This window comes from Microcaecilia unicolor, chromosome 2 (assembly GCF_901765095.1).
Source record: "Microcaecilia unicolor chromosome 2, aMicUni1.1, whole genome shotgun sequence".
In the NCBI taxonomy this organism is placed as follows: domain Eukaryota; kingdom Metazoa; phylum Chordata; class Amphibia; order Gymnophiona; family Siphonopidae; genus Microcaecilia; species Microcaecilia unicolor.
The window spans coordinates 619,464,683-619,480,595 of record NC_044032.1 but is presented as its reverse complement, the minus strand read 5'-3'; the positions used below and the strand labels follow the sequence as shown (position 1 = coordinate 619,480,595).

The following is a 15,913-nucleotide window of genomic DNA, read 5'->3' as shown; positions in this document are numbered from 1 at the left end:
AGGTTCCAGAGGAGATCCGGGAAATTATAGACCAGTGAGTCTGACGTCAGTGCCGGGGAAAATGGTAGAGGCTATTATTAAAAACAAAATTACAGAGCACATTGAGGACATGGATTACTAAGACCGAGTCAGCACGGCTTTTGTGTGGGGAAATCTTGCCTGACCAATTTACTTCAATTCTTTGAAGGAGTAAACAAACGTGGACAAAGGGGAGCCGGTTGATATTGTGTATCTGGATTTTCAAAAGGCGTTTGACAAGGTACCTCATGAAAGGCTACAGAGGAGTGGAGGAGTGACCTAGAGGCAGATGCACTAAAGCTAAATGAGCCTTTAATGACCCTCCAACGAGGAAAATTAGATCCGTTGCATGCATCAAGGGGCTTTTACCGAGGAAGCCAGCAGCTAACGAAAACGGAATGGAGATGAGCAATTAGTGTGAAAACCCCATTGAAACGACATGCACTAACCTTTTCCGATTGCCTTTACGCAGGAAAAAGGCAGGAAATCTAACAAGAGGTCTGGACCTCTCGTTAGGACAGCTCTGTGCCAGGAAAAATCATTAAGTGAAAAAATAAACAAACTTTGAGCCAATCCCAGCGCATTAGCAGAGCTAAAAGCGCTGTGATTGGTCCAAAGGACGTCAGAAAACACATCAAATAAAAAAATAAAAAAAGGGTCGGGAGGGGGCAAGGGCGCTCATCAGGAGCGTCCTGTATGGACGGCCTTGCCCCCCCCCCCCCCCCGCTGCTCCCCACTTTCCGCTGCCCCCCCCCCCCCCGAAAAAGCAAATTCTAGCAGCCCCGGTCCCCCTCCCTTCCTGTTCCTGTCTTCTGCAGAGCTAACTCCGCCTCCCGTCATTCTTCCGTCCCGTGCCCCACCCCCGCTGCCCCCCCTGAGGTCGACTACACCGCTCCCCCCCTCCACCGAGACCCCCCTCCCTATTAACGACCCGAGCAGCGCCTCTCACCTCTTTCTGAAGCGCTGCACGGGCAGGAAGATCTGTTGTGTTGCTTGTAGAGTCTCCATGACGTCTCTTCTTCCCTGGCCCAGGCCCCGCCTCCTTCTGACGTAAGTAACCTACGTCAGAAGGAGGCGGGGCCTGGGCCAGGGAAGAAGAGACGTCATGGAGACTCTACAAGCAACACAACAGATCTTCCTGCCCGTGCAGCGCTTCAGAAAGAGGTGAGAGGCGCTGCTCGGGTCGTTAATAGGGAGGGGGGTCTTGGTGGAGGGGGGGAGCGGTGTAGTCGACCTCAGGGGGGGCAGCGGGGGCGGGGCACGGGACGGAAGAATGACGGGAGGCGGAGTTAGCTCTGCAGAACACAAGAACAGGAAGGGAGGGGGACCGGGGCAGCTAGCATTTTGCTTTTTCGTGGTGGGTGGGAAAGCGGCGGAAAGTGGGGAGCAGCGGGGGGGGGGGGGGCAAGGCCATCCATACAGGACGCCTCGGACGAGCGCCCTTGCCCCCTCCTGGATTTTGCTGACCGGGTAGCCACGTGTATGTGTTGTGGCTTTTTTTTTGTTTGTTTTTACGTTTGCAGCATGCGCAGAGCAGCCAGCAAAACGCTTGGCTGCTCTGCGCATGATTTAGGGGCCGATTACCGATGTGTATTGTGATTCTTTGATACATTGTACGTTTGAATACCGATCTGAGCATGTGTGACTTTTTTTTTTGGTGCATTCTTCGTTTTTTAAAAATCGTTAGGGACTTTAACGATTTTGATTTTTTTACGTTTGGTTGCTGCATCTGCCCCCTAGTGGTTAGGGTGGTGGACTTTGGTCCTGGGGAACTGAGTTCAATTCCCACTTCAGGCACAGGCAGCTCCTTGTGACTCTGGGCAAATCACTTAACCCTCCATTGCCCCATGTAAGCCGCATTGAGCCTGCCATGAGTGGGAAAGCACGGGGTACAAATGTAACCAAAAAAAAAAAAAATTGGAGGGTCATGGGATAGGATGACATGTCTTGTTGTGAATTAAAAACTGGTTGAAGGATAGGAAACAGAGAGTGGGGTTAAATGGGCAGTATTCACAATGGAGAAGGGTAGTTAGTGGGGTTCCTCAGGGGTCTGTGCTAGGACCGCTGCTTTTTAATATATTTATAAATGATTTAGAGATGGGAGTAACTAGCGAGGTAATTAAATTTGCTGATGACACAAAGTTATTCAAAGTCATTAACTCGCGACAGGATTGTGAAAAATTACAGAAGGACCTTACGAGACTGGGAGACTGGGCGGCTAAATGGCAGATGACGTTTAAAGTGAGCAAGTGCAAGGTGATGCATGTGGGAAAAAAGAACCCGAATTATAGCTACGTCATGCAAGGTTCCACGTTAGGAGTTACGGACCAAGAAAGGGATCTGGGTGTCGTCGTCGTCGATAATACCTTCTGCTCAGTGTGCTGCTGCGGCTCGGAAAGCGAATAGAATGTTGGGTATTATTAGGAAAGGTATGGAAAACAGGTGTGAGGATGTTATAATGCCGTTATATCGCTCCATGGTGCGACCGCACCTTGAGTATTGTGTTCAATTCTGGTCGCCGCATCTCAAGAAAGATATAGTAGAATTGGAAAAGGTGCAGCGAAGGGTGACGAAAATGATAGCGGGGATGGGACGACTTCCCTATGAAGAAAGACGGTTTCCTAAAGGACAAGTCCATAAACCGCTACTAAATGGACTTGGGGAAAAATCCACAATTCCGGGAATAACATGTATAGAATGTTTGTATGTTTGGGAAGCTTGCCAGGTGTCCTTGGCCTGGATTGGCCGCTGTCGTGGACAGGATGCTGGGCTCGATGGACCCTTGGTCTTTTCCCAGTGTGGCTTTACTTATGTACTTATTTTGAAGATTTCCTTCTCTCTAATTCTCCTCTCCCGACTCCTCCCCCCCCCCATTTCGAAGATGCTCTGGTGGTCCAGTGGACCCCCCTGACCCCCTGAAACAATTCCCTGAAGGTCAGGTGGACCCCACACCCCCCGGCCCCCTAACAAAATCACCCTGGTGGTTCAGTGGACCCGGCCCCCTTCCTCCCCATACCCCCTCCTCCCCGTACCCCCCTTATTACTTTTGCAGCAGCTCTGCTTAAGTTATGAAGTGCAATACCAGTAGGATTGTGGTTTGAGAGGCACTAGCCAGCCTTTAAGAGGAGGCTGAAAGCATATTATTTATATTGGGCATTTAGAAGCTGATTGAAGATATGAGTACGTTATAGCTATGAGGAGATCGTTGGGTTGAGAGGGAAGGTATATTGTTATACTGTTAGTTATTCACTGATTGTAACACATTTTAGGTTTTCTAGTGAAGTATGCTATCAAGTTATGTAAAAAGTAACGTTTAGCATTTATTTTTCTTTTGAGGGCTGTCTCTTCAATAGTGTATACCTTGTTGGTCGAATAATGTGCCCTCTTGGTGTACTTGCAACGAGGCATATTGTCAAAGCACTTAGCCTCCCAAAGTTCCATAGGTTTCTATGGAACTTTGGGAGGCTAAGTGCTTTGAAAATGTGCTGTGTGCATTATTGTGCATTAAAACACAATTTTAAAAAATTAATTTAAGAGGGGGGGGAGTGTTCTGTTTTTGGTTAAAACATGAAATGGAAAACATTGTTAAAATTAATAAACAAGAAGAGGAAAATCCTCAGTAGAAAACCACATGAGAAAAAAAAGCGGTAGGCGACCAATAAAGGAAATGATACTCTACTCGGGAATCCATAAGATGTCAAATTTATTCTATATTTAATCAATAAAAAAGTTGACATGCCTGACGTGGACCGTGTTTCAGGGTAAAAGGCTTGCGCCAGGCGTCGTCTACTGCATAAAGCACATAACAAAAACATTTTAAAAAAACTTTAATATTTTGTTCTGAAAATATGTTATTACTTAAATAAAAATGCTTTTGATCCCAAATAGATCAGAAAGATCAGTTCCATAAACACGTGTATGTAAAGTCAACACTTAATCAAAAGGCTTAGGTTAATAATAAATGGTAATGTATGAATCAATCAAGAAAGGAAAATAAAAAATTAACAAAGAAAAATTCATATCTTAAACCAGCATAAATCATTTGTATGTTTAAAAGAGAGTAATATGTACAACCTGTGATATGCCAATTCAATAGTTCCAAAAAAGATTCCACTCGTAAAGTCATCAGACTGGAAAACCAAACAGATGAAACTTATTCCTATGTGAGTACATAAGTACATAAGTAATGCCATACTGGGAAAAGACCAAGGGTCCATCGAGCCCAGCATCTTGTCCACGACAGCGGCCAATCCAGGCCAAGGGCACCTGGCAAGCTTCCCAAACGTACAAACATTTTATACATGTTATTCCTGGGATTTTGGATTTTTCCAAGTCCGTTTAGTAGCGGTTTATGGACTTGTCCTTTAGGAAACCGTCCAACCCCTTTTTAAACTCTGCTGAGCTAACTGCCTTCACCACATTTTCCGGCAATGAATTCCAGAGTTTAATTACACGTTGGGTGAAGAAACTTTTTCTCCGATTTGTTTTCAATTTACTACACTGTAGTTTAATCGCATGCCCCCTAGTCCTAGTATTTTTGGAAAGCGTGAACAGACGCTTCACATCCACCTGTTCCACGCCACTCATTATTTTATATACCTCTAACATGTTTCCCCTCAGCCGTCTCTTCTCCAAGCTGAATAGCCCTAGCCTCCTTAGTCTTTCTTCATAGGGAAGTCGTCCCATCCCCGCTATCATTTTAGTCGCCCTTCGCTGCACCTTTTCCAATTCTACTATATCTTTCTTGAGATGCGGCGACCAGAATTGAACACAATACTCAAGGTGCGGTCGCACCATGGAGCGATACAAAGGCATTATAACATCCTCACACCTGTTTTCCATACCTTTCCTAATAATACCCAACATTCTATTCGCTTTCCTAGCCGCAGCAGCACACTGAGCAGAAGGTTTCAGCGTGTTATCGACGACGACACCCAGATCCCTTTCTTGGTCCGTAACTCCTAACGTGGAACCTTGCATGACGTAGCTATAATTCGGGTTCTTTTTTCCCACATGCATCACCTTGCACTTGCTCACATTAAACGTCATCTGCCATTTAGCCGCCCAGTCTCGTAAGGTCCTCTTGTAATTTTTCACAATCCTGTCGCGAGTTAACGACTTTGAATAACTTTGTGTCATCAGCAAATTTAATTACCTCGCTAGTTACTCCCGTCTCTAAATCATTTATAAATATATTAAAAAGCAGCGGTCCTAGCACAGACCCCTGAGGAACCCCACTAACTACCCTTCTCCATTGTGAATACTGCCCATTTACCCCCACTCTCTGTTTCCTATCCTTCAACCAGTTTTTAATCCACAATAGGACTTTACAACACTTTAAGAAACAATAGGCTGGCAGGGAGTTGTAATGTTTGAGGCAGCCACTTTACAAGAAAGCCTCTGAGGTCTTTTTCCCCAAGTGCCTCGGAGAAACCCACCAGGCGCAGGTTACTTCTTCTCGACCTGTTTTCCAGGTGTTCCAGTTTCTCTTCATATTCCGCTGTTGTCACGCGGTCTTCCTGATCACTGGTCCGCTGTTGGAAGGCAGCTAGATCATGGCATAGCTAATCCATATTTTCTTGCAGCCGCTTTGGTTTGGCATCTATGGGGCTCAGTTGTTTGTCCAAAATAGACTTCATGGCCGTAGTCACTTCCACAGCAACCTCCGCCGCCCACCCAGAGCTGATGGATGAGCCCGTGAAGCTTGAAGGCACCATCATCTTGTCTTCAGTAAGCTTGCTTTTGTCGCTGACTTTTTAAAAATGATTTTGTGGCCATAGTCGAAGTCAAATAGGACCAGCTGCTCCCCAGATAATTCCAAAGGAATGTGATCCAATCCAATCCAAAAATTGGGGGTCAAGAAACTTAAAAATAAATGGGGTATGCGAAGAAGTGGCAAGAGCTGATCAGCTAGCAACCACTCCTGAGCACATGACCTCCCGCTTGCTGCTCTAATAGGACTGGCCAATTATGCCGGTAATTGGGGAAATAAAACGGGGGCTGGGCAGACTTCTACGGTCTACGCCTTGATCATGACTGAATAGATTGGGATAGGCTGGAGTGTAAATTTTAAGGGGTTTCGACATTAGCTTCAGAACTTAATACAAGAACAGTACTTGGCAGACTTCTACAGTCTGTGCCCTGAGAAAGGCAACGACAAATCAAACTCAGGTATACATATAAAGTAACACATACCATGTAAAATGAGTTTATCTTGTTGGGCAGACTGGATGGATCGTACAGGTCTTTATCTGTCGTAATTTACTATGTTACCATCTGATGCTGTCATAAAGCCTAGTATGTATGGTTTCTTTCACATCTTTGGGAGGTGGGATGGGGTCATTGACCACTGGGGGGAGTAAGGGGGTCATGCCTTAATCCCTCCAGTGGTCATCTAGTCATTTAGGACACCTTTTTGCGACTTAGTCATGATTGAAACAGGTCTAGACCAAGACATCTAAATTGTAGCCCTGGACGTTGTTGCTTTGTCAAAATACTACACTTTCCTTGCACTAGAATGATACAGAAAAATCAGTGTGTTATACTGGGATTATGAAATGGAGGAAAAAGAGCCTCACAGAGCTCCTGGACAATATAGCTGTCTATTAGAGCTAAAACGGATCTTAAATTGATCCTCTGTTCATCATTGGCTCTGAAAAAACCTCCAAATTAGTACTACCACAATAGTGACAAATATAATGGTTCCATTCAATTGTTGCCCCACAAAATATTGGAACTACAGTAAGTGTAAAATAAACACTTATCTATAACGCTAGAAGACTTCAAACACTCTTCTTAAGGCGCTCCAAGCGCTCCAAGCTTTGTTCCATTATGGCAGTAAAATGTCCAAATTTGGGGAACGCCCAGATCCCACCCTCAATATGCCCCAGACACACCCCCTGTGATTGGACACTCCAGAGACAAACTGCATAGAAAAAGTCTTAAAAATGTGTTTAGAAAATGCGAGTTGGACAAATAAAACATCCAAATGCCGCTTTGTGTCACTTTTTGAACATTTTTCTGTTTCGAAAATGAGCCCCTTGATGTCTTATGGACTCCCGAGTAGTGTATCATCTCCTTTTATTGGTTGCCTATTGCTTTTTTTCTCATCATGGAAAATATCATTCACATTTCTCATGTGATTTCAGATGAGTACGCATCCCTAATGGCGAAAGGTAGGCATGTGTGTTTGAGGTCACTGTGCCGCACTCCCAGCCCCATGAAGTAATGGTGAGCACTCTTTTCACATGTATCCTCCGGTCGCGAGAGACTTAGTGCAGAAACATGGTGCATCACCTTGTAGTGTTCAGAACAGGCAAATTTGATGCATTAGAAGAACACTACAGCTGTCTGGTTTAAAATAAAAAATGAGCGAGAAATGCTTTCATTTTCAGCCGCATTTATCTTCTCATCACAGCAGATGGAATGAGTGATAAGTGACTTAGCTCAAAGGAGGCTTAAAAGCAGTAGCTCCTGTGAAGCAGATGATACAGAAAAGTCTTCCACACCGATTCAGGGACTGACTGACCTCTGGTCTTCGCTGGGCGGTTTACCCGTTAAACAGATTGTTGTACTCCTGGAGTGCACAACCTGGATCCTTGAGGACCGCAACCCAGTTGGGTTCGCAGGATTTCCACACGGAATACGCATCTGATCTATTTCCTATAACAGAAGCAGGGCATGCAGATAGATCTCATTCATTGTCAAAATCCTGAAAACCCGGCGATTGCGGCCCTTCGAGGACAGAAGTTATGCGCTCGGTATAGTCTGTCAGGACAGAAGGAAAATACCAGCACAAATAAAGTCACACACAGGGGAAAAGGAGACAGTTGAGAACCCGACGCAGCCTGTGTTTCAGCGAGTTGCCTGGATCAGGGGTCGGGCAACAGTCTCACTGTTGATATGTCTTCTTGATCCACTAAAGATGATGTCCAAAAATGCATACTAAGAAAACTGTTTTTCGTGCTAAAATTACAAAGTCACTGACCCCTGACATAGGCAATTCGCCGAAATAAGGGCCGTATCAGATTCTCAGTAAACACTGTCTCATTTCCCCCTTTTTGTGGCTGACTGCATTGATTGGCGTGTAACTGAGTACACTTTGAAAGAACAGCTGGAAGATGGAAGTGGGCAGAAAACCCATGTGAGACCTAAGGCATCTTTAAGTGTAAGTGGGCTTGCAGATTTGAAAGTAAACCACTTTTGCCCTGACAAAGATACGGTACTGCCTGTTGGAACCACATGGGAGTGGACAAACAGAGGCTGCAGAAACAGCGGCTTGAAAAAAATGGGAGCACTTGAATAGAGTATTCAGAAGCTAAAGGCAAATTGTTTCTGAAAAAGGTGTTGATTTTTTTTTATTTGTCTTTTTTCCTTGAACACAGAATGTGGCAGTCCAGAATCGCGAGTTAACGCAATCCATTACTTGGTGCACAAGCTTCCAGAGAAAAACAGAGATATGCTGGGTATGCTGGTGCAACATTTATCTAAGTAAGTACCTCGGCTTTCCGACTCTCAACTAAAATAATTCCCTGCTTTGGGCTGGCCTGCAGGCTCAGTGGTGTATCACTCTATGGGACACCAGGCTTCTGATCCCACTGGGCTTTGAAGGCTGTGTTCACAGCCCAGTGGCGTTCCTAGGGGGGGGGTGCGGTCCGCCCCGGGTGCACGCCGCTGGGTGGGTGCCACGCGCCCGTCGGCGCCGCTCGTTCCATGCTCCCTCTGCACCGGAACAGGTTACTTCCTGTTCCAGGTCAGAGGGAGCACGGAACGAGCGACGCCGACAGGTGCGCGGCACCCCCCCAGCAGGTAAAAATGCACCCGGGGGTTGTCGTTTCACCGGAGGGGGGAGAAGGTATTGTTTCGCCGGGGGGGGGGGGGGGGGGGGGGGGGGGGGTGGGGGGGGCGCTGCACCCGGGGAGGGGGGGGCGCATCTCTGATCCGCCCCGGGTGTCAGCCACCCTAGGAACGCCACTGTCACAGCCTTGGGGGGGGGGGGGGAACAAAATCTTTGTTATTTTGCAAAAGGTGACACTTACTGGCTCGACTTAAAGTAAGTGCATACCAGGATCTTGAGGGAGCTGCAGTCTTTGGCCCACATCCACGGTCTGTCACTACGATATGGAGGTTACAAAATTATTATTATTAGCATTTATTATTATTATTATTATTATTATTGTTAGCATTTGTATAGCACTACCAGACGCACACAGCGCTGAACACATGGCACAAAGAGACAATCCCTGCTCAAAAGAGCTTACAATCTAAATAATATAGACAGACAAGACAGTTACAGGTGAGGGAAGTAATGGGTGAGAAGGGAGGAAGGGACAAGTGGAGGGCAATTGTGGCTAGGAGCTAAAAGCAGCAGCAGTGAAAAGGTGGGGTTTCAGCATAGATTTGAAAACAGGTAGCGATGGAGCTAGACGTATAGGTCCAGGAAGTAAAACCATAAGGCAAATGCAAATAAAGGCTAATGGTGCCTTAGCCAATTTTTATCCGGACAAGTCTAGAAGAGCAGAAGAATCACATGCTTCTGCCCCACCGCAACCACTTACTGCGAGCAGTTCTTTAATTTAGGTGCTCGCTATTATGCATTCACTTCACATGTAAATATTTAAAATACTAGCATATATGCCAGCATGCCACTTAAGCGCTATTCTGCAAATACCCACTTAGTAGCGTGTATTTGCAAAGAGGGCATACACAAGGGTGGACCCGGGAAGGACATAGGCAGGGCTCTCACTTATGCGTGTAAATTACATCTCTGTAGCTGGTGTTGTGAGCCTCTAAATGTTAGACACGTCTGTACTAGAGAGCTGCACGGGAATGGGGATTAACATAGTAACTTAGTAAATGACGGCAGATAAAGACCTGTACAGTCCATCCAGTCTGCCCAACAAGATAAACTCATTTTACATGCTATGTGATACTTTATATGTAAACCCGAGTTTGATTTGTCCTTTCCATTCTCAGGGCACAGCCTGTAGAAGTCTGCCCAGCACTGTTCTTGTACTACATAAGTAATGCCACACTGGGAAAAGACCAAAGGTCCATCAAGCCCAGCATCCTGTCCACGACAGCGGCCAATCCAGGCCAAGGGCACCTGGCGAGCTTCCCAAACGTACAAACATAGTAACATATAGTAACATAGTAGATGACGGCAGAAAAAGACCTGCATGGTCCATCCAGTCTGCCCAAGACAAACTCATATGTGTATACCTTACCTTGAATTTGTACCTGTCCTTTTCAGGGCACAGACCGTATAAGTCTGCCCAGCAGCATTTCCCGCCTCCCAACCACCAGTCCCGCCTCCCATCATCAGCTCTGGTACAGACCGTATAAGTCTGCCCTCCCCTATCCTACCCTCCCAACCACCAACCCCTCTTCCCCCACCTGCTCCGCCACCCAATTTCAGCTAAGCTTCTGAGGATCCATTCCTTATGCACAGGATTCCTTTATGCATATCCCACGCATGTTTGAACTCCGTTACCATTTTCATCTCCACCACCTCCCGCGGGAGGGCATTCCAAGCGTCCACCACCCTCTCCGTGAAAAAATACTTCCTGACATCTTTCCTGAGTCTGCCCCCCTTCAATCTCATTTCATGTCCTCTCGTTCTACCGCCTTCCCATCTCCGGAAAAGATTAGTTTGCAGATTAATACCTTTCAAATATTTGAACGTCTGTATCATATCACCCCTGTTCCTCCTTTCCTCCAGGGTATACATGTTCAGGTCAGCAAGTCTCTCTTCATATGTCTTGGAACGCAAATCCCATACCATCCTCGTAGCTTTTCTTTGCACCGCTTCCATTTTTTTTAACATCCATTGCAAGATACGGCCTCCAAAACTGAACACAATACTCCAGGTGGGGCCTCACCAACGTCTTATACAGGGGCATTAAAACCTCCTTTCTTCTGCTGGTCACTCCTCTCTCTATACAGCCTAGCAATCTTCTAGCTACGGCCACCGCCTTGTCGCACTGTTTCGTCGCCTTCAGGTCCTCAGATACTATCACAAACATTCTATACATGTTGTTCCTGGAATTGTGGATTTTTCCCAAGTCCATTTAGTAGTGGTTTATGGACTTGTCCTTTAGGAAACCTTCTAGCCTCGTTTTAAACTCTGCTAAGCTAACCGCCTTCACCACGTTCTCCGGTAATGAATTCCAGAGTTTAATTACGCGTTGGGTGAAGAAACTTTTTCTCCGATTTGTTTTAAATTTACTACACTGTAGTAAAAGTTTTGAAGCTAACATCAAAGCCCCTTAAAACTTATACTCCAGCCCATCCCTTTATATTCAGTCACAATCAGGGAGTAGACCGTAGAAGTCTGCCCAACTCCCATTTTGTTTCCAATTACCGGCATCACCACCCAATCTCTGCTAAGATTCCACGGAACCATTCCTTCTAAACTGGATTCCTTTATGTTTATCCCACGAATGTTTGAATTCCATTACCGTTTTCATCTCCACCACCTCCACAATCTCCAGGATTGCGGAAATCCTGCAGAACCCGGAGGTAGGGAAGAAGTTCCACAGGATTCCTGTGAGGATGGAAGAAGTTGCCGTGGGATTCCCATGGGAGAGTAGTCAGAATCTCTGGTAACTCCAGAATGAGGCTTGTAATATACAGAGAGAGAGGCATTTGGAACGCCAGAATGAGGCTTGGAACACTTATTGGTTGAATAGTGAATACCATCCAAAGAACCAGGAGGAGACTGTTGGGGTTGGGAGAAAACAGAGGGCTGCAAGCAAGTAAATAATAGCGGGTACAGGTGGGGATAGAGGAGATTAATTGTGCTGATGGGTAGGGATTGAATGGAACTTAGTAGGTATGGGTGAGGATAGGTTAGATTCCTTTGGGGGTAAGTGAGATTTCTGTCCCTGTGCAACTCTGTAGTCTGTACTGGGTTTGGGTTACCAAATTGGCAGAGACGAAAAAGAGGACAGAAAAAATCAAAATAGTTGCTACCTTTGCTAAAGAAATATTTAATCATAGTTAATCAACACACATCAAACAGTGACTTACTTACAGTACAGCAGTAGACAATCTACTTTTTAAGAACTTCCGGATTTGAGTTTGAGTGAGTCTGAGCCCAGGTGTACTTATCAGAAAAACACATATCCCTGAACAACTTTGGCTGGCTTTTGAGATACGTGTGAAAGTTTTTGCATGACGTATGCTTAAAGTTCCTTTGACAGGTTCAACCAGCAGGGGAACAGAGGGGTGATCAGCAATGCCTTTCTCTCTCTTTATCACCCCCATGTGTCCAGACTGACTAATAAGCCAGAGATAGTTTCTCTCATTACGTGGGTAGGTGTGTTGGTCGTAGGCACATAAAAGAAAAAGAGGACATTTCCCTAAAAATTAAAAATCCTAGAAGACATCTGTAAAGACATCCAAAAAGAGGACATAAGGTAACCCGATACTGGGTTATGCTAGTTTTCTGTAGTGGAAGCTGGGTGCCTAAATGGAGGTGCCCTGCTTTTGAATTGCCATCACTGTGCAGTATTATGGAACTGTTCTTGGGATATGGTAAAGTCATCCTGTATAGAATAAAAATACATAATTTTTATAAGAACATAAGTGTTGCCATAGTGAAACAGAGCAAAGTCCATCAAGCCCAGTATCTGTTTCCAGGAGTGGCCAATCAAGGTCACAAGTACCTGGCAAAATCCCAGAACAGTAATTTTCAGTTATTGGTGAAGTTTTAAGCTGCTGCTTGATTTAAAATTGATTTATTTACAGAACGTTTGTTCTGCCAATCCATCGGAACAACATTCAAGGTGAATTGCAGCTAAACGTAGACATCAACATAATTCACCACTGAATGACATATACCACATTGGAAGATGAGCACGTGAAAGATTCCTTAATGTTGAATATGTGGTGTATATCATTCAGTGTAAAAAATGCAACGAAGGCTGCTACATTGGAGAAACAAGTCAGATGCTAAAGAAGAGATTTAATTTACATAGACACAATATGAAAAATGCTAGGACCAATCAGGATGTCACCTCTGTGGGGCAGCACTTTACAAAACCAGAACACTGTACCAGTGATTTCATGGTAAGAATCCTGAAAGGGAACTTTAAAACAAAACAGGAACGTAAGACCTTTGAAGTCAGAATGATTAAATATTTTGGCACCCACCAGACAGGACTTAACAAAGATCTGGGTTTTCTAGCCCATTATAAACCATAAAATTGTATTGCTTTGTCACCCTCCTATCTCCATGCATATCTCCCTGGCCCTCATCCACCCGACTCTTCCTGTCTCTAACCTATCCACTCTCATCCTGTTAGACTGTCACTGAAATGCTTTGATGTTTCACTTATATATACTGTCATCTACCAACATTTGTTTATTTCTGATCTGACGAAGGGCAACCTTCGAAAGCTAATCAAGAAATGTATTATGTTATGTCCAATAAAAAAAGGTATCATCATATTTTCTTTTCCATGTTTTATTTTGTTTTATTTCTATTGATTACCTTTAAAAGTGGACTAACACGGCTACCACACCTCTCTACTCTAGAATAACATTGAACAATTGCTTGTCTCTTAATATTGAAAAAGTTTTGAAAGCATTAGGGATTTACTTGGATACCACTCTACCCTTGGTCCCACAAGTTAATTCAGTGGAAAAATCAGTTTTCTTCAAATTTAATTTGTTGATCTAGTTGATCTGTTTTTTTTCGATAGAACATTCTACAGTATTGGTACACTCCCTGATTCTACCCCATTTAGTGTACTGTAATAGTTTGTATTGTTTTGCTTCGTCTACCTTGCTGTTCCATTTACAGGTTCTGCAGAATACCGCAGCCAGATTGATTGTCAGTTTAAAAAAAAAAAAAAAAAGATACGATCGTGTGACTCTTTGCCCGATTCAATTGCATTGGCTTCCAGTGAAGGCCTGAGTATGTTTTAAGCTGGCTTGTCTGGTCTATAAAATATTTGATGACTATAGTCCTGACTATTTGGTAAAATTGTTTGCTTTTCCATCTGCTTCATTTTTCTGTAGATCAGGAATGACCCATCTTTTCTATTTTCCTTCATTAGTTAGTGTTAAATATAAGTTAAGAAATTAAAAAGAGTGGGAAATAGACCGGGCTGACCGGAGACAAATGAGGAGACTTCCGTCGATTGTAGATCATTTATTGGTGAACACTCGACACAGTACCGTGTTTCGGCTGGTAGCCTGCATCAGGAGTCTTTAGGATAAAATACATGAGAAACATCAAATGGTTAATAAACGTGAGCACAAGAGGATGGAAGAATGTGGTCTTTATACAGCTCATTTTTGATACCCACTTTTTCTTATCCAAAGGTCTGTGCCCCTCACCCTGTGAACACCTCCTTTCATTTATGCATCAAGGCAGTTGTGCATACAAGTTATAGAATACTGTAAAGTACTTATGCATATAACTTAGTTAGCTCGTGTCAACCATTTTAAGACAGGCAGCTGCTAGGGCAAGGATGAGTAGGGATTGATCCTGTCTGGATGACTCCCCCCTCCCCCCCCACTGCATCACTAGGGATGTTGGTAGATCCTGAAGTGGGGGGGGGGGGATTGTCTTGGAGGGGAGCAGGTTTGGACTTGGCAGCAGGGTTTGGGAGGGGGTGTCAGAATCAGTGGGAGAAGGGTGCAGGGGAGGGTAGCAAGTTAAAGAAAAAACCCCGTTGACTACTGCCTGAAAGCTATGCAGGTGCTGGCTGATATTTAGTGCCAGCACCTGCATAACCAAGCGACCAGTTAGGAATGCTTTTTATGTGGTCCTGTTTGGTCATTTAGCAATGCGGGTACTTGCATAGCTGCCAGCTCCTCCCTGACTCCGCCCTCAGAACGCCTCTTTCCAACCCACTGCAAAAATGGGCGGTCAGAGCTGATGTTCTCTGGCACTGTCTGGTTAACTGCTGCTGAATATTGGCTGCTAGTCCACATGATTTAAGTGCATGATTTAAGCAAACAGGAGCCTCTCCTGCCCACTTAAATCACTTTAAATATCAACCAGTATATGTTTATCAGCCATGGATAAATGCAGGGCCGTCGTTAGAGGGGGGCAAACAGGGCAGCTGCCCTGGGCCCCACAGCTCCAGGGGGCCCCGTAGTCCAGGCATCTCTTTCCCTTCTCCCCACCACAATCCATCTCCTCCTCCTTTCCCGATCTTCTTTAAACATTTATTTCGCTTCTCAGAAAGGCCCCGGCGCGGCAGCCATTCTCACAAGCCTTCTTTCTCTGGCATGATCCGCCCCCTTCTGATGCAATTTCCTGTTTCCACCTGGGTGGATCGCGGCAGAGAGGGAAAGCTCCGGGACAGCTGGAGGCAGATTGTAAGGATAGTTGCTGGGCCCGGGCCCCTCTGAGAAGGGAAATAAAAATATTAAAGAACACTGCAAGGTGAGCGGAAGGGAGGGAGATGGACTGTGGTGGGGAAAAGGGGAAAAGATACCCAGACCAGGTAGTAGCAATGCAGGTGGGGAGATAAGGGGCCCTCTCCTTAATTTCTGCCCTGGGCCTCACCATGTCTAATACCGGCCCTGTATAAATGTATAATTTGCTTTGAAAATTGGCCCAGTGGTTTTTTTTATAGTACTACTAGATATTCACACGGCGTTATGCAGAGCATTCAGGTATGATAAGTCCCTGCCCTGAAGCAGTGACGTAGTTAGGTGGGGCGCCAGGGGAGCAGCCACTCCCCCAAATGGAGTTCTGCCAGCGCCTATTTGTTTCGTCCTGTTGCAGTGAAAATGTTCGCTGGCAGAAGTCCGCTCTTGCTCTCCCCTCGCCGTCAACTTGCCTCATCCTGGCTCTGCTTCTGCCCTGAAGATCTTACAGTCTAATTAACTACTTGAGATGGAGGAAGAAACATAAGGAGTATCAGTGGAAGGA

At 45.2% G+C, this 15,913-nt stretch overlaps 1 protein-coding gene across 1 annotated transcript in view; it reads left to right on the top strand.

Annotated features, from left to right (window-relative positions):
* The window catches only part of ARHGAP10 (Rho GTPase activating protein 10), a 503,009-nt gene that overhangs the window by 326,463 nt on the left and 160,633 nt on the right, over nt 1-15,913 (top strand). The window contains exon 17 of the mRNA XM_030191662.1: nt 8,403-8,508. Within this exon, the coding sequence (XP_030047522.1) occupies nt 8,403-8,508 (106 nt within the window). The remainder of the gene's footprint in view (nt 1-8,402; nt 8,509-15,913) is intronic.